This window comes from Taudactylus pleione, unplaced genomic scaffold, assembly GCF_031769625.1.
Source record: "Taudactylus pleione unplaced genomic scaffold, aTauple2 ptg000121l, whole genome shotgun sequence".
Taxonomy (NCBI): domain Eukaryota; kingdom Metazoa; phylum Chordata; class Amphibia; order Anura; family Myobatrachidae; genus Taudactylus; species Taudactylus pleione.
This window is the reverse complement of record NW_028284523.1, coordinates 14754484-14780773: the sequence shown is the minus strand read 5'-3', so window position 1 is coordinate 14780773 and position 26290 is coordinate 14754484. Positions and strand designations below refer to the sequence as shown.

The window sequence follows — 26290 nt, the reverse complement described above, 5'->3', positions numbered from 1 at the left end:
GCTGGTGTTGCGGCCCGGTGAAGGTAGATGTAGTTGCAGCAGGTGCGTCTTAATTCAGACGCTAAGTACTGCCAACCCAAAAACATAGAAAATAAAATAAAAGCTTTGGACTGCCTGAACAGTCCCGTTACAAAGGTGTGTCTTAATCCTGCCGCACCAAACAAACAACTGAAGGCCTGTGGCGGGTATATATATATATATATATATATATATATATATATACATACATACATATATATATATATATATATGACCCGGTATCTGCGGTCCAACACTCACACCTTATATCTTGTCATTTGCCGTGGTGCTTCTTTAGAGTGTGGAGCTGAAAGAGTGTATGTGTGTTATGAAGCCTTGACAAAGGTTCCGGAGTGGAACCAAAACGTTGGCAACTATGGATTATGTGCATGCTAATAAAGCTTAAAGTATGTTTTTGACTTCAAAAGTCTGGCGAGTGCCTTTATCTCTACATATAGATGTGATATCCTTTATATATAGGACCCAACGCATCCTGGGAGCTGAAAGCTTTGACTGTTTGGTGCCTCGGTCTCTCCAACCACATTATCACCATGGTATCCCTGTGGATCCCTATGGACCTTGAAGAAGAAAACCCAACATATTCATTCTAAAAAATTAATGTAAAAAAGCAAAACTGGACTACATTTTGTGTACTTTGTGCAAGCTTTGTTATACATATACCTTCAACTGTAAGCTTGTAATCAGGGCCCTCTGACTTCTCTGTCTTTTAATACCCAGTCTAGTTTAATTGCGGTTTGCTTCCAATAGTACAATGCAACAGAATACACTTGATCCATTTTTTAAAATAAACCATGCAGTAGGCTTGGAAAATAATGTTTCTATTTTAGTTTTAGATTAATTTTACTGCCAGTGAGCATAGGTACAGCATACAGGTATAATTAATGGTATTATTGACATGGGATATTTGATCTCAACCTACAGGTCTTGAAGAAATCCTTAGTGACAAAGGCTGCCTAGCAACAGTAGCTCATCACATATCCATTTAGCATCTTGTGCTGATGATTGGAGGTGCAAAACAAGAGAATGCTTAAATAGCAGTTACAAAAAGTGAATTGAGCTTTTATGAAAAGACAAATAAAACACAACGCCCCAATTGCTGTTCTATGTAGCAGTTTTTTGTGGTCTTCTCTGGTCTGCAAATCAATTCAGTTCAGAACTCGGCAGTCAAGGCAACAAATTACCAACCACCATCGACTGGCAGGTGTTGTGAGAAAACCAGAGACGCCTAGAGAAAAATGACTGCATGGAGAGGCTTGGGGCTTTGGCTCGTACAATGTGTATGAGGGCAGCACAGAAGTTATAACGGTTAGCATTACTGTCTCACAGCACAGAAACCTTGGGTTTGCACCACGGCCCTAAATGTGTAGAGTTGGTACATTCTCCCTGTTTGCATGAATTTTAACTGGGCGCTCCGGTTACCTCCCACAATCCAAAAATATACTGATATACACTAAGGTAAATTTTTTGTCTATGTGTTTGCATGTGGTAAGGAATATAGCATGTAAGCTCCACCAGGGCTGGGACTGATGTGAATGGTTAAATATTCTCTGAAAAGCGTTGCAGAAAATATGTGCATTATATACATAACAAAATAAAATAATAAAGTAGTAGATGGGATTGAGATTTAAAGGTCAAGTTAATAAACAAACAAAAAAAACAGTTGGAGAATTGGTTCTAGAACAAGGGAATAGTGTATATACACCATGTGAGACTGAATGGTACATGACATTAAGGGCCTGATTCAGACCCGCACGCAATGCCGATGTCCACTTAACTGAGCGATTTTTTTGCTACTGTAGGTGTGAAAAACGTAACAGAGTGTACGCACAAAGGCACTGTTGAGATTGAGGCGCAAGGTGACAGAAATATCTTGGAAAAGTGCTGGGCTTTCCTGGGAGGTGGCTATATAGAGATGGCCCATCATATGGGCGTGTTGCTAAAGTTATTTTGTACACAGATGCTCAATCGTTCACTCATGTGCACCTGCCATAGGACTGGTGCAAGCAGGCGGTATTACAGCCGACAGTGGTCATTTCAGTCCTTGCATATTCATACGCACGGATGTACTTAACAAAAAAAGGACTTTGTAGCAGCATGTGCATAAAGTCGCAGATGGCCGACCGCCAAGAGACAGACGCGGCTGCATCTGCACCCACCTCTGAATCTGGCCCCAAGTGCTTGTTATAAAGAGGCAGAAGCACAATATGAAATCACACATACAAAGAAAAGTACAACTCAAAATATACCGGAAAGACAAACATGGTACAAAGATGTGTGGTATTTATTTTTCTTTAAAGATAATTTAGACACAGCAATTATAAAACAAGAACATTTTTATTATTATTTTACATGGAAAGAAAGCCAAACAATAGGAGGCAAATTGATAAATTTAGGCACAACTCCAAGCAGTTAAGCTCATTTAAAGTGCATATTGTTTCCTTTTTATCACCTTAGTCATTCTATACACACAGAAAGTACAGTAGTTCATACTTTATATTTCCTTTCTAAATATATTGCACAAAATATTATACAAGAGAGTTTAAGATTATGTCAGTAGCTTCTAGATTGGCCTAGAAAGGGTGGGAAAAAGCCAACTAATTGAATTCTTCTGTGCCAACTTCCTATACACACTTGCTGGAGCTGGGTCACCATGGCTAATATATAAGAAAAAGGCAGGAAAATGCAAACTTTCAACTTACAACAGCAACAGTGCCTGAAAGTTCAAGATAAAAGCCTATGGGAGGGTACAGTAAATGAAGGCACTGGACCATAACACTTTCCTTTACCAAGTCTCATATTGTCTTTAGCCTTTTCATAAGACTAATATTTTTAAATGTAAGGGGGGAATGTAATGAATGGGGATTTGTTTAAATCACTAATTTTCTGCAGATTTTATCACAATTTAAAGGGGCAATTTTATTTAAGGCAACATTGGTGCGTTTTGCATTTAAGGAAATCACCAATTTGAATCTTGTGGCAAAAATCACCATTCATTACAAATCTCCAGTAATTTAAAACATATAAAATATATGACTGTAGTAAATAATGAAACCATTACCAGTGTGATGAGTGTTACAAAGGCAGTAACGTTTGAAAACAGACTATAATAGCATGCACTGCTTACAAGGACAGATAATTATTAAATGTGTATACTACAGTAGAGATAAACTAATGGACCACACTGATAATCTAACAGATTCTTTATCAACATTTTAGGTAAGACCACTATATTTTATATGTAGTCCAAGGCATGTGCTTGCTATGTACTACATATATCAAAATCAAACTGGACCTCTCCTTCTTACAAACCTCAGGCAGAGGCTGGGACTACTTTCACAACACTTGGAGAGCAACATCAGTATTCAGCACTCTTTGACCTCCTCATTGCCATCTAACACTTTATACAGTCACAATAAATATTTTGGTATGGTTGGTGGTCTCCATTCTCCCTAAAGCTGGAAAAATATCCTTAGGCGAGAAGAAATTAATCAATTATGTGATCATACTGTTTTTTTTTTAAACTTTTCAATGATATTCACAAAAAAACATCAATACTATGGTTGGAGATGGCATGACTGAAACCATGTTTAGGTGCTGGAACAATAAACTACAGTGATTTCACAAAATGACAAGAAATGTAATGCCTGCATTTAAGATTTCACACCCCGTCCCTAATGCTGTGGTCTGTTTTTAATCAGTTATTTGTTCTGTAATAAAATTATTCAAATACGTATTAAGGCAGCAATTTTCATTATAAATTGTACCTTCTAAGGATTAAATCATGGATGTAAATATTAAAAAAAGCTCACACTGCTAAACTTACACTACATTTTATCATTGTAATCTACAATAAAGTATGTACTATAATGTTGAATTAAATTAACAGAAATGCAGGAGTTCCAAGCTGCTCTTCCCGGGGAAGTGAAATAAAGTTTATTAGAACTTAATTATTTTGTTAATGTTTTCACTATTTTTATATTATATGATTTATTTACATTTGTCACAGAAAGAGCATTCTCCAAAAGTAAAGTTTGGTCCCATACCCTGAAATCGTATTGCACCAAGACTAAATCCGTTCAATGCACAGACTAATACAAAGTAGCTAGCCAAGTTATGTACTAATGGAGCAAATGAGAGTTCATAGGACATTTATGAAATAGTCTGTAGACAAAAATAACCTGTGCATGTAAAGTAATTAGTCTGTGTATTCTGTATGATCACAGATGACACTCACAAGCTCTGGTGCAATGACGGTAAACTGCTAAATTAGACATTGTGCAGGATGATGCATAAATAGGTGTATGAGTTAACAGCAAGAAGTAAACCCTTTATACTTCATTGCCATTTACAGATTTGTTTTTTTATATAACTAGACAAAGAGTATGAGGAAATGTCATTCCACAGGTTTGTGCAGGCCCTTTATAACAAGGCAAATGTAAAACTGCTCCTCTATTGCTCTGCCACTTACATGGAGAGTCAACGGGTCACCAGAGGATGAACAGTGTCAAGTTAGTTGTAAAATGTAGCAGCAAGTTTATGCCATTCAAGCCCATATTTTCTTAAATAGCAAAAATAGTAACTACAACAACTGTTGCTACAGTATGGGCCAATTATAGGCTAACTATTCTTCCTTTCTGAAAACATCATAGCGTAAGTGTAATACATTGATTGCTTTACATAATTTAACACATCAAATAATTATTTTTTTATCATTAAAGTGTGAAAAAGTTTGTAAATTTCACACATAAATGATCTATAATCAGCAGTGATGTCACATTAGTACTGGCTAAATACATCTTTTAGGATTTATTTTTTTAATGGAAAATTTGGAAACAAAGTTGCTGACTAACTTAATTAAGAAATACAATACTTACTACAACAGGTGCTCCCATTTATACTGATCATTTAGCAGTAAAAAAAAAAGTGTGAAAGTGTTGGGCCAAATTCTGTAGCTAAATTGCAACTAATGTAATACCTATAGAAAGCAGGTAAATCATGCACTGCTTTAAGGAAGATGATGTTGGAAGTATCACTACAGTATCAGAGTAGCGTGCCAAAAATGCAATTACAGCATCAGTATTGTGGCTTTTGTGCTAACCTATAAAAACAAGTATATAATATAAATAACCCCTATCCTCCGGTAGCAATAAAAGTACTGTCTTTCAGTTAATGTATTGTAATCATTTACTTTGTTACCTTACATTTGGCTAGAAGTGCATACCTTTGAAAGCTTGTAATGCAAAGTGACATCACAAGATGTACTACTAGTTGCTCATATACACATAAATCCTAAATGAATAAAGGCTTGTGATTGTATTTGCTCTCTACTGCTCCTTACTGGTAATATACAAAACAAAAATACTATGTACTCTGCTTCACTCAGAATAAGTTTCTAATGAGGCCGGTGCAATAATTAGCCTAACCTCAGCAGTTGTCTAAAGAGGAAACTAGATCAGTAAGTGACAATGTAACATACAGTAATGTTGATGCACATGTAGTGCTTCTACATGGAGCACAAGCAGCTGACATGAAGGAGAAGAAGCCAACAGCTGCTTACATGTGCAACTGCTGGTAGCTGCTTATCCATGACAGTGTTACAGTACACTGGGAGTCTGGTGCCTAGCTCTGATGGCATAGCCAAATGCTACACTTCGAAGTCTATAGAGCTGAGAATGCTGCTTCTGAGTGGGGTGGATGTAGCAGTGATGCTAAGGATGACCCCAGGGTTTGTGCTGGTTCTGCTTTGTAATAACAAAGTGCCCGCATTTTATTTGTAACAAACGTAGTAACCGTTAGTACAGCAATAAATCAAGGCAAGAGATTTGACACATACTATTAACTATGAAAAACCTTTGCAATTCAAGTACTAAAATCATATTTTGCTGCCACTTCAGTATATTAGTCTTCATTCTATTACCCTGCACCAGTCACAACCCATGCAGTTCCTCTATCCTGCCTGGGGTGTCGCTCTCTGCTCTGGTACTTCTACCACACTTTGCTGAATCTCAGCAGTTTGTTGCATCAGCTAAGTGTGCTAGAAACACAAGAGCAGAGAGCGACACCCCAGGCAGGATAGAGGAACTGCATGGGTTGTGACAGGTGCAGGGTAATAGAATGAACACATCATACACATTTCAATTTCAATGGGCAAGTTTGTTATTGCACACCCTATGTGATCAAAGTTGCTTAGATGTGTCACTTCTGCAATGATGTATCTTCACTTGCTTGTGCTACAGGTACCTTGTCACTGTTAGCATATACAGTTTAACATGCTATTAACAAATAAATAATTTCCATGTATTTGAAGTAAATATGTCTATATTGTTGGCTATTCAAATTACTCTGTATTTTAAGTTGTGTGTGCAAGTTTCCCACTAGTCTATCAATACTCATTTTAATTGTTGATAGCCATTGTGGTAGGATTACAGATTTGCATGGTTTAATTTAAAATCTGTGCTATTAGAATTATTAAAATAATTTAAATTAACATAGCAAGTTGTTCTCTCAATAGTGCTGCCATATTTTAGGCCAATATATTAAATAAAAATGGCACAATTACCCAGTTTTTCTATTACAATATATTTATCATATATACAGTATGTAATCTGTTTTATTTACTAATTGTTGGACTATGTAATCTGCTTGATTATATATTTTTTTTAAACAGGATGTAGGATTATATAGTATATTTTGTCTAAGAGTGGACACATTTAATTAAGGATAAAAACAATATATATGGTTGGCAAGGTGCAAAATAATAGTCTTAATGCAATAAATACACTATATATTCTCAAATAATTAAATAAGTTATATAGACTTGCATAGCACTTGAAAAAAGGACAATGTACAACTGTCAGTAAACTATAAATTACATATAAATATATGAAATACATCTGCAATATGGAGTAATGTTGTCTAAGTGTTGCCATTTTGTAGTTACAATACTATTCAGGGAAATGGTTTCTGAAATCTACAAGCAAAGTATTAACTGTGGAAAAATTAGCAATAATGACTGTAAATATTTTAGAATGAAAGTAGTTAACTGAATTCAATTACAGAAAATGGAACAGTTAACAAAAGCAAATTTATGCAGATCAACGTTATGAGGAATTTAATATAAAAGGGCCACCAAATAGGTAAAATGGATCTTTAACACAAGGCAACACGACTTCACAAAAAACCCAGGCAGGATTGAAACCAAGGTAATGTTTAAATATAGAAAAACAAAAAAACTATATAATCACTCCTTTCTATGCTCCTTACAAATTCAACAACACTAATTGGTATGCATTAAAGTATTAACATGACAAACGTCATGATTCCTGTCCCCCTAAAAAAAAAAAAACAACAAAATTTTTTAATGCATATCATGTGTGCTATAGTCTTTTTATTTATTATTAATGTGCCTTTGGTTGTGGGAGACGCGATTGCCTCTTTGGGACTGAGCTTTCCACTGTTTCTTGCAGAACATCTTTTTTAAAGGTATGTGGCCTGGGAATGACAGAACATGAAGCTTTGACTGGAGACCTTTGTGTTTCACTTGATGCATTAGGCAATGGAACAACAGCTGTGGAACTATTTGGTTTCTTAAGTTTGGAAGTAAGATTACTTGGTGCTTTGAGCATGGAACTCTTGGGCATTAATCTGCTAGCTTGTTTTGAGGGTTCAACTGCTAGGCCATGTGACTGGGTTGGTAAAGAGCCTTCAGATGGCAACTTTCTGTTACCAGCAGATGGTAAGGAGTTGTATAGTAATTGCTTTGAACCTGACATTGTTAGATCCGGTTGGGGCTGACTAATAGAGCACAATGTATCTAAACTGCCAGAGATAGAAACAGAGTGAACTTGTTTCGATGATTGAAGTGAAGAACAGTCATTCTCTACTGGTGGCTGGGCCAAGGAAGTATTTAAAGTTAATGTCAATATATCAAGCTCTTTAGAATTCGAGCAACTGTTTGAGGAGACAATAGATTTGGTAATTCCTTTATGTGCCAAGGCATTCTGTATCTTTGACTTTGGGAACTGTAAATTTTTAGGCCTGGAAATATGTACAGGCAATGATGCAGTAGATGAGTTTGATATTATTTTAGATTTGACATCTTTTTTTGTATCAACTGGAAAATGTGGAAGAACAGTATATTCTTGCGGTCTTAAATTTTTGTTATCATCCAGTGGTTCATAACTTTTATCGTGCTCTTCTTCTTTAAGGTGGTCATTTACATCATCTATCTTCAACTGTGTGCTCAACAGATCGCTGAGTTCATTTTCAGGGGCTTTGGAGAGGACTCCAGGACCCCCCTTGTGACTGTACAATGAAAGACGTTGGAATGGCTCTTGAGGTTTATTTTGGACCTCTGTATGTTGATGTGCTACTAATTTTCCCGAGGTGTGGTCTGTGGAACTGGGGGTGTTGATGGGACACTGTAGAATTTGAGGCTGCACAAAAAGAGAATTTCAGAAAATTATTTAAGATGATATATCAATGTATAACTTCTTTTTCATACAAGTGATCAAGCTTCAGAAGATGCAAACGTTTACATTTATGACAATACACATTATAAAAGGATTTTAATTATCTCAAATGCATATGCAAAATTAAAATTGTAATTATAACCCTTCTTGAGTAAGTTGCTTGTATCTAAACATGCAGATAAACAAGTAAAAATGGTGACAAATTAAAGATAAACAAGGAATTGTTAAAATTTGACAATTATATTAAAGGATGTTAATTCAGCAACTGCACATGCTTTAAATTCACACACAAAAAAAAGACACTGCATAAGTCATTCATTATCCATATTATTTTGTTTCACCTTTCATTCATCTTACATAATTATATTATACTTTCTTATAGATTTATTCTACTGTAAGATACACTTTTCATGGGTATTAGATTTCTTTTTGAACATACGAAACTGCATGCTTTTTAAACCTGCCATAAAACAAATGCACAACCACAGAATTAGTTTAGCAGCACTTTCAAAGCTAATTCAGGAAATGGTAAACAGTTGGACAAGCCAAAACGCCCTCCAAATATTAGATTTGTAAAAATAAATAATAAAAACATAAAAGAAAACATCACAACCAAGTTTCAATAGGTGTGGCACAAAATGTTTAGGTTTGGGATGTCAACACTGCAATTTCTGAGAGATTCCTAAATTATTTTTTTCAGTAACCTAACTTTTGGTTTAATCCTGATGTTGAAGGCCTTTGAGATCCTGTGCTTGGGTCACATTTGGACTAACTAGTGTGCAAGCCAGGTACTTCAGCCCCGTTACTTACAGACTATTTATTAACATGGTTCATATACAGAACACCTTCAGTCATGCTAATTCCACAGTTTATTTACAAACATTGCTAGTATATCCATCTCATTCAGTCCTCTAACCTGCAAAAGCGCCAGAACTTTAAGCTACTTGAGCACGGTTGCATGCATTATCTGTCCAGTCAAATGTGGTCTAGCCACTGAATTTATTATACATTAACTCCTGAATCAGTGATAAAGTCTATTAAAATCATTTTAGCTTCTGCCTCTGCTCCCAAGCTTTGCGACACTAGTTGTACCATATTGTTGTTGCAATGCCTGCAACAAAAAGCTTCTTATAATTTAATTTGTCTTTCCAATTGTTGTATAATAATTTTAGCCCACTGTTCCTCACAGTACTGCTCTCAGTTAGAAAGATTGGTATGTGTTCCGGCATGAATTGCTAGCCTCAGGTTCCACCACAGCATGTCTGTTGGTTATATGTCTAGACTTTTGATGTTGACCTGCTTTTTCGTTTTGGTTGACTGTCTTTCAAATACTCAAATACACTTAAACTTATGAATGCATTTAGCTAAATAATTTTCTGGTACAAATCAGAGTTCATGGTTCCTTCGATTATGGCAAGACGACCAGGCAGCAAAGTATCACAACACCATAACACTACCACCAGTACGGTTGCCATGATATTTTTATTGTGGAATGTGGTTTTTGTTTTATACTAGGCATAATGGGACCCATGTTGTCAAAAAGTTCCATTGTTGGGTCCACTGTTCATAGAACATACTCTGAAAAGCTTTGTGGATCATTCAGGGACTTCTTGGCTAAAATTAAATCATTACAGATATTAATACCTCCAGTGTGACATATATATGCAAAAAGAAATGAAATTATGTTTAAATGATATCACAAAGTTACTGCAGATTTATCCAATGCACATTTATGAGGCTCTCCCTTTCCACTAAAATGCCAAAATGTTCTCCATTGGATTAAGACCTGGTGAATGTGGTGGCCACTGGAAGTAGGCTGAACTCTTTATCATGTTCACGGGACCAGCTTGAGGTGAAATGTGCTTTGTGACAAGGTATGTTTACCTGCTGGATGTAGCCATTAGAATATTGGTAAACTGTGACCATAAAGTGTCATTTAAACAAAGCTACACTGGTATTAAGGTGTACCAAGAGAACATTCCCCACATCTTTAAACCACCATCAGCCTGAATCATTGACACAAGTCAGGATGGATCCATGCTTTCAAACTGTTTCAACCATCTGACCTATAATCTCCAGTTACAATTGAAGATGAGACAATATTTCTGGTCATTCCTACCTCAGATTTATGTGAGCAGTAAAAAGGAAATACTGTAGGCTTATGGCCTCATGCTTTCATGTACAGGACCCAGATGAGGACACATTTTTTGTATATCCAAGAGTACAGGAAATACTTTTGCATAGTTAGCCTAACTGATACTAAGAAAAGTAATAAACTCATACAAGAGTGTCATTGACAATATAGACGTGATTTTTTTATTTCTGTATAGTGGCCGGCATCTCAAACAGAGAAGTAATATAACAAGTGGCATGTGAAAACAGACCCAGAGTGTTGATGGAAGTAGCTGACTTGATGCTACTTGACAGTAAAATATGAAAAGTCAGTGACCTGTCTGCAGCCACCAGATGAAAGCATGTAAAAATGTAAAACAATATGGAATATCACCAATCTTCATCAGGAAAAGGTCCTTAGTGACAAGAGCTTGATATTTCACAGTATGTCTATAACCAAAGTTACGTAAAGTGTGTACAGAAAAAAAAAAGAGCACGAAAATATTAATGACATGCCTTGGCAGCTTGTAAGAAGGTGTCAAAAGACAAAATTCAGCCTTTTGTTTTCAACATCGATCTTATTTATTTTCAAAGCTGACAGATAAAATGGGACGTGGAAAGCATACAGTTTTCATGATTATAAATGATAAAATTATTAATACGGCAATGTTCAGTTCATTTCACTGTACTTTAATTTTAACAAAAATGTTCTTAGTTTGTAGGAACTACGTTGATACATATTTTTTGTGATTTTCATAATTCTCTACCGGGCTATTAAGTCATGATTGCTGACAAGCTATGATAACACAATTGCCACTCAGAGCAAGCAATTTCCAAGCTCAAAGTGAGCTGCAGAATTATATTTCAACACATCTCTTTATTATGCAGCTTACTGGTCTAAACATGATCATTTGACAGGTTTCATTAAAAATAAGGTCATACCTCCTCTTAAATCATACAAGAGGCATAATTTAATAGTGGTTATTAGCAGCCTGAAAATAAACATATAACTGTTAAGGATTGTTTGGCAAAAAGTCTACATATGTTATTACACTAATGGCAAGTTATGGACCCCAAAACTTCAAAAGGTCCTTAATCTTCGTAATAAGTTAAGTGCATTTAGAGAAAGAGATACCAATCTGTAACAACATAGCAGCAAGTATTTTAATTTACAGTTTACAAATGTTGCAAGTATGCCAATTTAATGTGACTTGTTTTGAAAAGTGAGAACTAAAGCTGGGTACGATGGTGCGACCCAGCAATGAGATGTAACGATACATCGCACATGCCGTACACACTACATGATCCGGCATACAACAGCACAACGTATCAGTACATGCTGCATGTAACTGCACTGCGTTGTTCATTGCATCATCCCATTTGACGTGCAGGACAGCAGATGGGACAATGAGATGAATGACCGTCGGGAACGACGATTCGAGAGTACACACTATACGACTATAGACCACTTTGCAGCACAAAGGTGCTTAATATAGTTGCATCACAAATGCCTTTTTCTAAGTAAGCAGGGACCATGCAACTAACCACAGAACTCAGATGTGCTGCGTGACCTTACATCGCTGTTCAGGAACCTCACACGATCCATGTACAGTAAAGTCACATTATGCAGAAGATCTATGCTCCAGGCAAATAATATGATTGAATACACAGTCTCTACATTGCATTGCATAAAACAAGCTGGGCCCAAAAGGGCTAACAAAAAAATGACCAAAAATAAAGCCGAATGTCAGTCTAGCGGCTGTGCTTTCAGAGATCTTAGTGGCTGCTAGACTGACATACAGAGCAGGGGACAGGGTATACAAGGGGGAGTGAGTGAATAGGGGAAGAGAGATTATAGGGAGAGACAGGATAGAAAGAATATAGGGGGAAATGGGAGAGATGGGGATCAGGATGGTAGGAATGGGGGAGATGGGAGAGAGGGGCAGGAGGATTATGGGGAAATGATGGAGAGAGACTCAGAATAACGTATAAGACTAAGGGGAGACGAGGAAAGGGACGGGAGGAATAGAGGTATAGGTAGCGACCCGGCTAATGACGGGTTAAAAATAGTAGTAAAACAGAACACAAGAATCTAACATTCCAGAGATGGTAGCATTATTGGCATAAACAGGAGTTAAGATTCTTACAATCAAACTGTTCAAATAGGATGAAACAATAAAATACTGGAGCATATGAATACAACTGCATAGAGTTCTGTGGTGATTCATTAGCAAATCAACAGCTGTTTATCTGGATATATTCCAAAAAATCAGGGGAAAAAAAAAAGGTATTAGCCAGTTTCTAAAGATTTCTATTTCCTGATGAGCAGTGTTTTGTTTCCTCCAGCATAGCCATCATCTAAGCAGGGATGGGGAACATGTTTTCTGCCGAGGACCATTTTGAGATATATAACATTATTCACAGGCCCAATGCAGAACACGCCCCCTCTGTGTGATGTCACATGGGGGTGGGGCTACAATAGCCTGTGATAACAGCAATGCCTGGAGCATCCTGAAGATGCTCCGGGGAGCTGTAAGGGCAGCGGTGTGACAGTCTGAAGTGCACTGCTGCATAGATTCTGGCTGCAGGGTTCCATTCTAGGCACCCTGCTAGTCAGATGAGGCTAGCAGGAAAAAGCTCAGGGGGCCAGACCAAATGATTCCGCAGGCCTGAGGTTCCCCATCCCTGATCTAAAGAAACCAAGATGCGATTTGAAAGTTTGCTCCAAGAAAACAAAACTGAAAACTTGAGTGGAGAGATGAACTTCTCTAACCAGCAACCACAGGTTACCCAAACAATATATGCCAATAAACACAGACTTGTATCCAATGGGCTTACAGATTTAAGAATGCAACAAAATAGCTGTGTTTAACAAAGAAAAACATACAACCAGATTTAAAAGTGCCAAATTCCATAAAAAAAACATTTTGTAAATGTTGCTTTAATACAGCATGTACTGTATAGCAAGAGATTTGATTGGACTTGAATGTGATCATGATATTAAGGCTTGCTATTACAGCTATAAATTTGTGAATTCAGAGGACTACTATCTTTTACAAACTACCAGTTTTACAGCATTTATGGTCTGAAGAATTGTGCAAATGTCATCTGATTGGCTAGTAAGAATTGGTAAGAGAGAAAAAGTTAGTTCTGTATTTAGATACATTTAGGTACAGTACAGTTTTCAAAAGGGAGTGTGGCCACATAGAGGGGTATTCAATATGAAGCGTAAACTTCGCTGTCGAAGTTTACGTTTCATATCAGAGTTTTTACCTGCGTTAAAGTATCAGGCGCGCGCCTGCTTATCCCCGTATTCAATATGAAATTAACGAAAACGGGAGCCTGCGAAGTTGGATTTGCGTAAAGTTACGAATTTTTCCTTAAAAAAAATTGTAGGACCCCCCCTAAAGTTGTAAAAATATGGGGGAACACTATGGGTACCCCCGTTTTAGCCTGTAATTGAAAGTCGGGGATTTAAATAGCCGCAGCAGGTGTTTTTTCCCGACATTGAAGAAGTGATGCAGAAGAGCACTTAGGTTATTTTTTTAGTTTTTTTAAGTGGTCCCATCAAATTTGGGGTACATGAAAATGGGTACTAGCATATTTTTATGTCCCTAAAGTAATTTTTTTTTAATTCTGCAATTGTGCACCTGCCGCTATAAATCTATTCTAGAAAACACCTGCCGCATACATGCAGAATAGCCCTGAACCTATTTCCCTATTGTTAAACAATTTTTTCACGTTTTTTTTTTTTTCACTCCATTTTTTTAATTAATTTTTTGGAGTGTCCCTATTTGTTTTAAAAACTTTTTTTGACACAGTTCTTTTTTAAATGTCATTCCCAGGGGTGCAGGCTATTTTTTTTAAGCCTGCACCCCTAAACCCCAATTCTGCACTTTTTTTCGACACCTATTCAATGGTGAAAAGTTATCCCCGTTTTTTATCACTTTTCGAACCTGCGATAAGTCTTTGAAATTGAATACGGTGTAAAAGTAAAACCTGCGATAATGACGTCATAGATGCAATATTAACGCAAAAACTATGTTATTGAATACCCCTAATAAATGGTTACATCCCAGGGGCATACTTTGAGGGGAATTCAATTGAAAACTACAGTATGTCCAGTACTGAAACAGCACATTGCACCAGCTGGCATCGCAAAAAATTGCAATGTTGGCACTACCATACGTATAGGCGATATGTGCCTAGTCATGACACAACACGCTGAATTTAATCAACCTCTTTGATAGAGCTAGACCGTCATTTACCCCCCAATATACTAAAGGACAAGACAACATGCAAAAAAAGTATTATATTGAACTGCATGAAGGTGTGAGACGAGCTTGATTGACAAGTGCACAGTCTTTCTACAAAGTGGATTCCAGGGAGGTTCAACACTACACCAGACTCTCTCTGCACCCACCCCCTTCAATGCTACACAACACCTATTCACTGCAGAGCATCAGTTGCCAGGACATGCATCCCGACATTCTACTCCGCAAGAAAAAAAGAAAAGGTGTCCACAGGTGAGAGCTCTCAAATCAGGACTATTCTGTATAATCCTTACAGCTGGAGTGTATGTTATACATTGCACTGCCTCTGAAGTATTTGCAGACCACATTCACTATTAGGAACATAAACAATACAAAGTACAGTATGAGTCAGATAATAATTTAGAACCAACTGCATCTGTAATAGGCAATTTACAGTACAGTGTTATTTTACAGTTTATCTGTACATGTTGTGGACGAATACATTCCGATTCTTGAGTATGTGTCAGTAAAAACTAGAACAGAGTGCTTACACAAAATAAATTACAAAAACATTAAAAAGAACAACGTGAACTGTCACTGTTGCATGCAAGACAGTGGTACATGCAACATGCAGGAAGTTCTGTATATCAACAGAACTATTTGTTTACATATAGGGGTAAGCAGTACATGGGTAGAAATCTTAAATTGTACTATACCACGCTTTATCAGAGAAGTAATGGACTAACTCCTCAACTCCTTTCCAATGGCAAATGGGAAAGCAGTGACAGGAAGACAAGGACAAATGGCATCAGAAAGCACATACAGCACTGTCTAAGGCTGGAACAGTACAGAAATCACTGTATTCAAATAAATTGGTTTTACAAACAGTTTTATATTTTAGTATACTCTTTGGGGAAATAACAGCACAGCAACGCTATAAAAACTAAATATGTAAGAAAAAACTGCCACTAAACCTAAAGCGTTATTCTTTGAAGAAAAGTCATAAACTGTTCACCTGTATCGCAAAGGGAGAGAAAATCTAGGTCACAAAGAATATCTAATTGGTTATGCAATAATCAAAGCTACAAGCTATCCCAATGAGGCACACACAAGTTCAATGACACAAATCTGGGTACTGTATAAATTAAATACAAATCCAAGCTCTCAAATTGTTTGCCAAGAAAACATGGCCCCTGAGCACTAAACTAATACGCTCACAATACATGCAAGTGAGAAGACAAACGCAGATGGCTTTTATTTCTATTTTTTTATATGCTGCATAAAATAACTTTTAAATAAATGCAAGAACAATTGTTTTACAGAACATGCCACTTGTGAAAGAACTACTATATGAAGGCAAATAATTCCAAGAAATAACTTGATTAAAATTGCTTTTGAAGGTCATGATTCTACTGCTGACATTTCATTTTTCCTGCTTATATGGGCAAATATTTCATCAAGGCCTTACTCTACTGCAAGCTTAAATAATACCTGAACCTGTTAATTATTTCAGAGAGGCTGTCTATAATCTTTAATTTGTTAAATTGCAAAAATAATACATGCAACCTTATTGCCATACGCATTCCCTCTAAGAAACACCTGTATTTGCTAATAATCCATGTAAGATAGATCATGAGAAAGATGCAGCATAATTACTTTGTTGACAGACTGTAAATGGTATAAAATACTACATATAAAAAAGACACTGCAACAAATCTAAAAAATATTTAGCATAACTCACAGGGTCTATAAAATGTACTACATTTTAAGTTAGTAACAACCACCCAATTTACTTTATTTTAGCAATATTTCTATTTAGCTAATTAAGCAGCATTGTTATGTCTCCAGCTCTGCTTTACCCCAATAGGTTTCATGATAAGCTTCCCCAGTGTTAACACATTACCTGCCAAAGTCTGGGTCCAAACCACCCCCTTTAAAGCTAATAGTGCCACTTTAAACTACAGAAGAGATTAAAAAAAAAAAAAAGCGTTCTTAATATTTGATTTGAGGTTTAATTACTTTTTAATTATTGCCATTTTATAGGACTACCTCAACATTAAAACGTAATGAGGGAAACTCTCTCAAACAAATAACTTGATATAATTCTGCTGGTATCGATCGTTGAATAGACTCAGTATACCTGAATGTCAAATAAAATAAAACCTGCTGTTAGGGAGGTGCTGTCAGTATTTATCGGTCTCCTACGTGGGGAACTGGTGAATACCAATTATTGTGGACACAAACTTTGACACAGCAATTATAAATTCTGGTCTTGACAGCGATAGATTATACATTTTAGCTCATTTATCCCCTTCCACTGTGTGATAGCCCGTCTTCATACAAGCTCTAACAAAATTCACTATATCATGTTGTCTATTTAAAAATTATCCACAGATTATTGCATTTATTGGATAAATTCAGTTTAAAATAAATATTATTCAAGCAGTAGATTAAATTTACAAAACACTGTAAATATATAGCACTGTGAGGTGCCACGATTATTATTATAATTGTTGATGATCAACAATTTGTATTGATAAAGACTATGCTTGTGATATTATATCAAAGGATATTGTTGCCATACACTGATATTTTTTGGGGCAATGGGCTTGATTCAGAGATGCACGCAGTATGGATGTTTGCGCAATTGAGCGATTTGCTACTGCATATGCACAAAGAGACTAGGAAACCTTTAGTGTGCACAAGCGAAACAATGTATGCAATGGTGTACGTATTTCCGCATGACACGGTTATGACTTCAGAAGGCGTCTGCGATCCATGGGCGTTTCAGGGTGGAGACTGGGAGGTGATCAAAAATGATTGCTATAAAAAACAAGAGGTGGCGTCATGGGCGTGTTTTGATATGCGGCAGTGCTCGCTTTAGCAACTTTTTGATATGCGGCAGTGCTCGCTTTAGCAACTTTTTGATATGCGGCAGTGCTCGCTTTAGCAACTTTTTGATATGCGGCAGTGCTCGATTTAGTAACTTTTTCAAAATATGGCCACAGTGGCCATATTTTGAAAAAGTTACAAGAGAGGCTGTAAGCTAGTTAGAGGCTGCTTGAGGAGTCAATGTTGCGAACTTCCAGCGCAGATGAGCATTACAGGGTTTGTGTAGTCCGTAAAAAGGGATTTATATAAGAAGGTCAAATTATATATTGTACAAATAAAATACCGTAAGAAGAAACATTTTCATAGCTTGTACTGAGTGAAGAGACTCTGAAATATACAGTATATCTATATCAGTTACTGTATACACTTGAATTAGAAAATGTCTCTGCAAGTCACTTTATTAAACATACGTTCTTGAAATGGAAATACAGTATTTACATATTTGACAACGCCTCATAGTGACATAAAAATGAACTAGCTGCAAACAGTGATTTGAATTTTGTGTCTGAATTTGCGTGTGTGTTAATTGCGCCCAATAAGTAGACAATTTTCTGGAAAAGTCCCAAGTTTTAAAATATATCCACATATATATATATTCACATATAATGTATATTAAGCTGCCTAATACTAGTTCCCATATTTTTGGTTGCTGAATCCTATTCTCAGTTCAAAGTTTTTTTTTAATCTATTTAAGATATTTATAACTTCATACATGATATGGTGACATTGTATACTGTATTAATTATAATTGGTAAATTGGGAAAGTAGGTAGGAGGAGTGCTGGTTTGTGAATAGAAAACACAGTGATGGATACAGTATAAAATGTTTAATATCAATCCGTAAAAAACAATTATTAAGTGGACAATATATGAATAATTCAGCTCTATAGACCAATATCAAAAGTTCCCTTCCTGTGCACTGGAAAATCCAAAGAATGTTTTGGTGTCTGTATGAGAAACAGATAATCCAAACAGAAGAATTGTCCTACAATATTCAAGTGGAAAAAGGCAACAATTGTATCCTCTTTGTAGTAAGATGATTGCTGGGTTAGCTACAAAGGTTATTATTAGGTAAGCACTGCAGGGAGCCATTCGGTAAAGCAAAGCACAATGTTTCTACACTCCCGCTATTGGGCGGTAGGGTATCATACCCCACAGATACATTTAGTTGGGCTCAGTGTGTAACAAATAAGACATTGTGCTTCACATTACCAAACGGCTCCCTGCAGTGGTTACCTAATAACCTTTGTAGCTAACCCAGCAATCATCCTGCTACAAAGAGGATACAATTGTTGTCTTTTCCACTTGAATATTGTAGGACAATTCTTCTGTTTGGATTATCTGTTTCTCATACAGACAACAAAACATTCTTTGGATTTTCCAGAGCACAGGAAGGGAACTTTTGATATTGGTCTATAGAGCTGAAATATTCATATATTGTCCACTTAAATGTTTTTTACGGATTGATATTAAACATTTTATACTATGTCCATCACTGTGTCTTCTCTTGACAAACCAGCACTCCTACTACATACTTTCCCTATTTTTCATATAGCAGGTAGCAGATCCTGCTTGTTTGGAGCTGCCAGTTTGGAAGATTTGTATTGACTGGTTGAGAGGCGCACCTCATTTTTATCTTTAATTGGTAAATTGGTCTGCATGAAATGTGGACATAGTAATAATTAACCTGCCCAATAATAAAGTGTATCTGAAAAGTGCTTTTAAAAATTGGCATAGTGCAAATTTGTACGCTGCGGCTGTACGAAAATATGCAAATGTTGCAGCTGCCGATATATGTATGGAAATGCCCACCAGTGGCTTCCCCAATCCAAGCGACTGCGTACAAAAGACGTAGATCAGCCGATTATCGAACTTCTGATTAACCCTATGGTTACGTAGAATGTCCGCTGCGAGACGCCAGAGCAATTTTCACTGCGTACAGTAGACCGAGACACGCCCCATCTGCGTTTGCATCGCCGCTTCCCGGATGCCGCCCATGCAGTATGGCAAAATAAGTGGAAGGAGCAAATAGAAGCTGAAATATAAATTATGCAGTTCACACCTCCAAGTCCAAAACATTAAAGCTGGGACTGAGATGAACCAAGAAGCCCTAGCACAGTGTTTCTCAAACATGGTTGTAATGGAATCCGGGGGGGAGCTACATGTCATGCTGCATTCTGCTTTGGGTACTGCATATAAAATAAGGTAATTAAGAAAAAATGCTTTGCCTGCAGTAGGGCTGACGGGCAATGTCGCTAGTGACCAGTGGGAGCGCGCATACCATGGACACACACTAAACGATGTACCCAATATGTGGCTCCAATCCGCTGGACCGGACCACATATGGTCTAGTGTGTACCCAGCTTAACAGTGCATGTTTTCCAAATCATCTAGCTGGAGCACAGGTCTGTTCCTTTACAAACACAATAGATCTGTGTTTTGTACTAATTATTCCTGGGGATACCTTGAAATATGGCCTGCTATTGTTACATGAGGACATAATTTGAGAAACACTGCCATAAGGAATACGGCTACACAAACTCCAAGGAGGGGCGGAACTATAATGTTCTTTTCCCTCTCTAAGGTGGTGTTGCAGAATATTTGAAATAAGTAGTTTTTTTTTATTGGATTCTGCATGCTCCCTTTGTATATCACTCTAAAAATCTACACGGAAATCAAATTGATTATGTCAGTATGACATTTAGTGGTGAAGTATAGAAAGGGTACTGCATATGAAATAAGGAAACTAAGACTAAATGCTTTGGGACACAGCTTAAGGTAAAGCCTTCACATGCCTTATGCGAATGGCATTATAACATACCAGGTATTCCTTAATACTTATTGTTATTTAATTTTAGGGTACTCTAAAACCAGTTGTTTTTTAAATATAGCTAGCCAACACGTAGCTTATGCAAAGATTACTAATGAAACTGGCACATAAGACCATTAGTATTAGAAATAATTATAACAAGCCAGTGTTTTATAAAAAAGAAACATTTTATGTGAAGGACATTAATACGAGTGCTTCACAAATAAAAACATTTCTGGTTTGTTTGCGTTTACATGTCATGAACTAAAAGTTCATTATAACACTTCAATACACAAATAAAATGTGTTCTTGGAATGAATGTATTATTTAAGGCTTCAATATCATGCTAAAGTGTGGGTTTTATTGCTGGCCTTGTTTTAAATGCACGTTTCATTTAAGTGACAATTTTTTTTAATTTCCCAACGGTGAAATACTAATTTGTTTTTCAACATTTCAACCTGGACTGGGACTTTTAATGATCTTGCTGTATAATATAGGTTTATCTCAATTTGTGGTTGGTATACAAATGTCCTCGGGGGACACGGTAAGCAGGAGCTAATAAACTTGAAAACCTAGGCACAAATTTTGATTTGGGTGAACAAATTTTACAGCTTCAATTTGTTTGTTTTTTTCTCAGCTAGTCTTTCACAAGTGATTTGTATAGTTGCAAAACAATATTCTACTTACCATTCCATTATAACAGACGTAAACACACTGCTAAGATGATAAAAAAATGGCACATCACAATATGCAAGCATGCTATTAAAACGCACAAGGGCTGTTAGCACAAGACAAAGGGGACACATGCTCCAGATGTTACTGTGCAGTCCAAAAATACAAAACAAGGGAAAATAGTGAGACCAGCCATCCTGTTCATCAGTTTTTCTTGTGGAATCTTTCTTTTACGTGGCCTCAGGCAGATCATCAAACAGCAGATTGCATTAACATTCGGTCAAACAGCAGATAATATTTTTGCATATGTACAGAATTCAATATGCATTGGATTGATTTCAAGCAAGGATACTACTAAAACTGGGGATCAATTATCATATGGACCTTAAAGTGGGACTAGCACTCTACAATGCAATTGTTAGGCTTGATCACTAAATCTACACTGCATTTGTGTGCACAAACACAATATAGACAACATTGAGTGGATGTGGCTGTCTATGGAATCAGGGCCCTGTACATACTGACAACACCCTGCTAACTGATATTATTTGGAAACCAGTACTGGAGGCAAACAGTCACTCTCCCAAATTGAAGGTGTAAGAACTCTGCTCACTCCTCACATCTGAGGTGGCTTATTAAAAATGCAATAAGATTACATCAAACTGCATCTTTGAAATAATAGTAAATTTTTACAAATATTATTAACAACATCAGTAGCAGGGATAATTAACATTTAGGTGCTGAAACACTTAGAAACCAATCAGTCTTTTGCTTCTACTTTCAAAATAGTAAACGAAAACGGATATGTTCACGCACCAGTAGGGTCTCTGTTTTCTCAGTGGGTATAGGCAGGGTCAGATTAACAATGGGGTGGATGGAGCTACAGCTCCAGGCCTCCACATGAAAATAGGCCCATCAACATGACAGCATGATTGCCATAAATTTTAAGTATTTAAATAGTTTTTCTAGTCCCCCCCCTTCCCAAAAAAATAATGTATGCAATTTTTCTATTTCTATGTAGTTATGGAGACATTGTGTGCATAGTTTTGGGGGTGTGTACACCAGGGTGACTTTGACTACACCCACACAGCATCGATCACAACTCTTCCCCTTCTCAGAATAGGCCCTTGAACATTTTCAGCTCCAGGCCCATGTGGGCCTTAATCTGGCCCTGGGTATAGGTTTAAGAGTTTATTATTATTATTATTATTATTATTATAAAGCTACAAAATAGATCTTAATGGAACAGCTTTTATTGGAGGGAAACACTCTGCTTTGACAATGCTTAAAGCTTAACCCACACTGTGTTGTGCCGATCCATCTAATCTTGTGCCTCCCGAAGTTTACTGTGTCTAGGAGGGGTGTCCACCCTTCTGTTGACAGCAGGTTATACCCCTTTCACAATGCCATTAAATAACCCTGGTTATTCTACATGAACGTGCAGCAACCCTGGTTACTGTGCAGTGTGAAAGGGCCCAGCTGAAATAACCCAGGTCAAGCAACCCGGCATTTTAACTCTGGTAACGTGCAGGGTTGAACACGAGTTCAACCCGGCTTGCGGTGCACTGTGAACGGGTAACACGGGTCGAGGCGACCCGGGTCTCCTTCACTGCATTTGAAGAGCCGGCGCTTGGAGATAATCTAATCTCCAAGCGCCGGCTCAGCAGTGATGGTTGTGACATCATCAACCCGGCATTATTGCTGGGTCGGGGCGCCAGTCTGAAAGGGGCCTCAGGCGGGTCGCACCCAGGATGGACGAGTGTACAAATCCGTGTGCGACCCGCCATTTGCGATGAGAAAGGGTAGTCTAAACACTTCTGGCATTAACAGAAATTACACTGCATTGTCAGGAATTAAAGAATTCCCAGGTGGAACAGATATTGGGGATAATCTCCTGAAACCATACTGTGGCAAGTTTGTTTTCTTCAAACAGGTACAGTTTCAGCAGGAATCATTAAAGGCCACAGAAAAGGAAGACCAAATGGTAGAAAAGTTACTGAAAAACAGAATTAAAGGGCCTGTATGGTCTGGACAAGCAATGTGTATAAAACCAGCTGTAAAACAGTTAATGTATGTCATTGTTTTAGCTGTAGTGAGTAAAAAAAGCATTTTTGTTAGAGCAGGTTGCATCTTTTTACACCATTCAGCATCTGGGCAGGGGTGCTAGTGGAGGGACAGTGCATGCACAGCATCTAGAAGGACATAAAAGGTCTGCAGGGATGAGTGAGAGGTGCACAGACTCACTCTGTCTGCGGTGCGGTGGACCAGTCCGAGGACTCCCCTGGTATGGGCCCTGCCAGGGAGAGAAGGAGGGAGAATACCCACTCTGTGCAGAAAAAAAAAGAGGGGAAATTGGATAATAAAAAGTAGGAAACGTGAAGGAAAAAGGCGACACTAATGTCACATACTGAGATCCAGGTAGGAATTCCTTTCATACAATGGAGCACGGTTTCAAACAAAAGAAGTCACTTGTAACAATGCAGTTAAATAATAGTAATAATAATAATATGAAAATGGAATTATCAGAGCAAAATCTTTATGTTGAATAATAATCACATTATCTGTTATAAAGAGAATATAATTAGCGAAAGTATGTCTGTGGAAGGAAGAAATTAAGCATCAACACAGCAGCATAACTGTTCTGTACAAAATAATAGAATTATATTATAGTCCAATATCAATGGAGACAGCTACTTTCTAAGATTAGTACCTGGGATGTACGGTACTAGGAGGTAATGGTATAGCAAGATGAATCATTTTTGACACGTCAGATATTCGATAACCAATTCATGCACATAATGGATAGAAGTTTAAGATGCATCATGGGACAAATTGCTTAGGAAAATCTGGAATGCATATTACTGACTTGTGGATTTGTGCATATGTAATTTTTGCTGATACAATAAGAATAGCAGCCTTTTCATGCAACGGTTTTAGTATCACTGTGCGTAGATAGCATAGAAATGTCCAAACAGGTATTTAGTAACATGTGGTTAGCTCATTAGTGTGTGAACTGACACGTTAAACACGCATTATCTGCCAAATTAATAGTATGGCTTAAAAAATAAAAATAAACAAGCAAATATCCCCACAGAATTTCAGTTAACAAGTAATTCAACCGTGAAATTTGCTTCCAAGACAAGAGGTGGCTGGAGGATTATTAAATTAATGTCAGCTTAAATTGGTTCCTAGATATAAAAATATGTACTCTCAGATACTACGCAAGAAAAAAAATGGCAACTCATTTGTTAGCTCAAAGTGAATTATCATTTACTTTCGAAGAACACTGTTCCAGGAAAACCAATATATAAATATTTCCACGGCAAAATTTTGAAAAATAAAAAGTACTTAATACTGAGTTAGGTGGCAAAAATATCCCCACAAGCAAATATCAGGGTGGTTCAATAAATAAGGAAACAAGCTCTCATTGCATACATCTATTTACCTCATACATACATGTATAAATAATAGTTGGCCTTGGTACAGATTATTTTTCCACATAGTCCTCATACTTGTCTAAGCATTTGTTCCAACGGTACACCAAGGCATTTACTCTGGCATAGAAGATATCAGTTTTAAGCTCCTGAAGCCAGGACATGACGGCATGCTGAACTTCTCCATCTGTTACGAATCACCTTCCATCCAGGTGCTTCTTTAATGGTCCAAACAGATGGAAATCACTTGGTACCAGGTCAGGGATGTAGGGAGGATTGTCCAGTACCTCCCAATGGTAGTGCCATAAATCACGCGTGTGGTTGGCTGAGTGCGGCCTGGCGTTACTGTGCAGCAATACAACATCTGTTCGCAGCAACCCAGGTCGGTTTTGACAACCGGCTCAATGTGGCACAATAATGGACAGCATTCAGAGTCTCTCCTTTGGTGAGGAAATCAACAAGACGCACACCCTTGTGGTCACAAAACACAATCGCCATGACCTTCTTAGCTGATGGAGTTGCTTATAATTTCTTAGAGGGTGAGGAAGATGCGTGTTTCAATGTAATGGATGCTTGCTTTGTCTCCAGTGTCACATGATTCACCCATGTTTCATCGCCTGTAACAATAAACTGCAGGAACTGCACTCCCTTCTCATGGTACCCCGTCAAGTGCACGAGAGACAATCCCATCCTACTGGTTTTGTGAACTTCTGTGAGTTGTTTCAGTACTCAGTGTGAATTTTCTTTGACTGTACCCCAGTTGCTCATGACCAATGTTGTGCACAGTACCCACTAAGACGTTCAGTTCGTCAGCAATATCACTAACTCAAATGCGTCCGTCCTCCTGAATCAGACCTTCAATGCTGCACAAATTGTCGTCTGTGGTGGAAATGCTTGGCCAGCCAGATAGCTGCTCATCTTGACCATCTGTCCTTCCATTATCAAATGCAAGTGCACCAAACCAGGTAACATGACGTTATCACCGTGCACCACAACAGGTTGGTGATGAATTTCAGCAGCTGATGTGCCCTTTAGATGCAGAAATCTAATCACACTAAGCACCTAAATGTTTAACCATGTTTCCGCTGGCCCTGCCATCTTACAACTGATGTTGGGACAGTATGACGGATATGAGGTGCAGTCTAATGGCCGTGAGGAAAAGAAGTGTTCTACCTGCTCTGGACTGTCGGGAAATTAGAATGAAATAGAGAACATTGCAGATGTGAGAGCTTGTTACCTTACTTAATGAACGACCCTCGTAAATAGCAATGCAGTGCAAAAATAAAGGAAACAACACAGACATTAAGTGAATACAGAAGCAAAAACTCAACCAAATTAAACATTATACTAACAAGAGATGGCTAGTAAAGACACTGCCCTTTTAAATATTGGGCACAAACATTAACAGAAGGGTCAGGTTTTACAATCAGACACTTCATTTAATAAACCCTTAAGGTGCCAATTCAATTAAAGGCAATTTGTTGCCGGACATTCTGCGATGGTCTACTGTGCATATATTTGCCTGAAACGTTATGGCAAAATCACTAGATTCCAGTTCAAGGAAAAACTAGTGATGCTGCTGCCTAAGATGTGCCAAGCCATTAATTGA

The 26290-nt window shown here is 37.4% G+C and overlaps 1 protein-coding gene across 3 annotated transcripts in view; it reads right to left on the bottom strand.

Annotated features, from left to right (window-relative positions):
* Window positions 1-6091: 6091 nt before the first annotated feature.
* The window catches only part of CCSER2 (coiled-coil serine rich protein 2), a 172117-nt gene continuing 151918 nt past the window's right edge, over window positions 6092-26290 (bottom strand). For all 3 annotated transcript variants that reach the window (XM_088472236.1, XM_088472237.1, XM_088472238.1), the window contains exon 10: window positions 6092-8474. In XM_088472236.1, the coding sequence (XP_088328362.1) occupies window positions 7437-8474 (1038 nt within the window). In that variant the 3' untranslated portion in view covers window positions 6092-7436. The remainder of the gene's footprint in view (window positions 8475-26290) is intronic.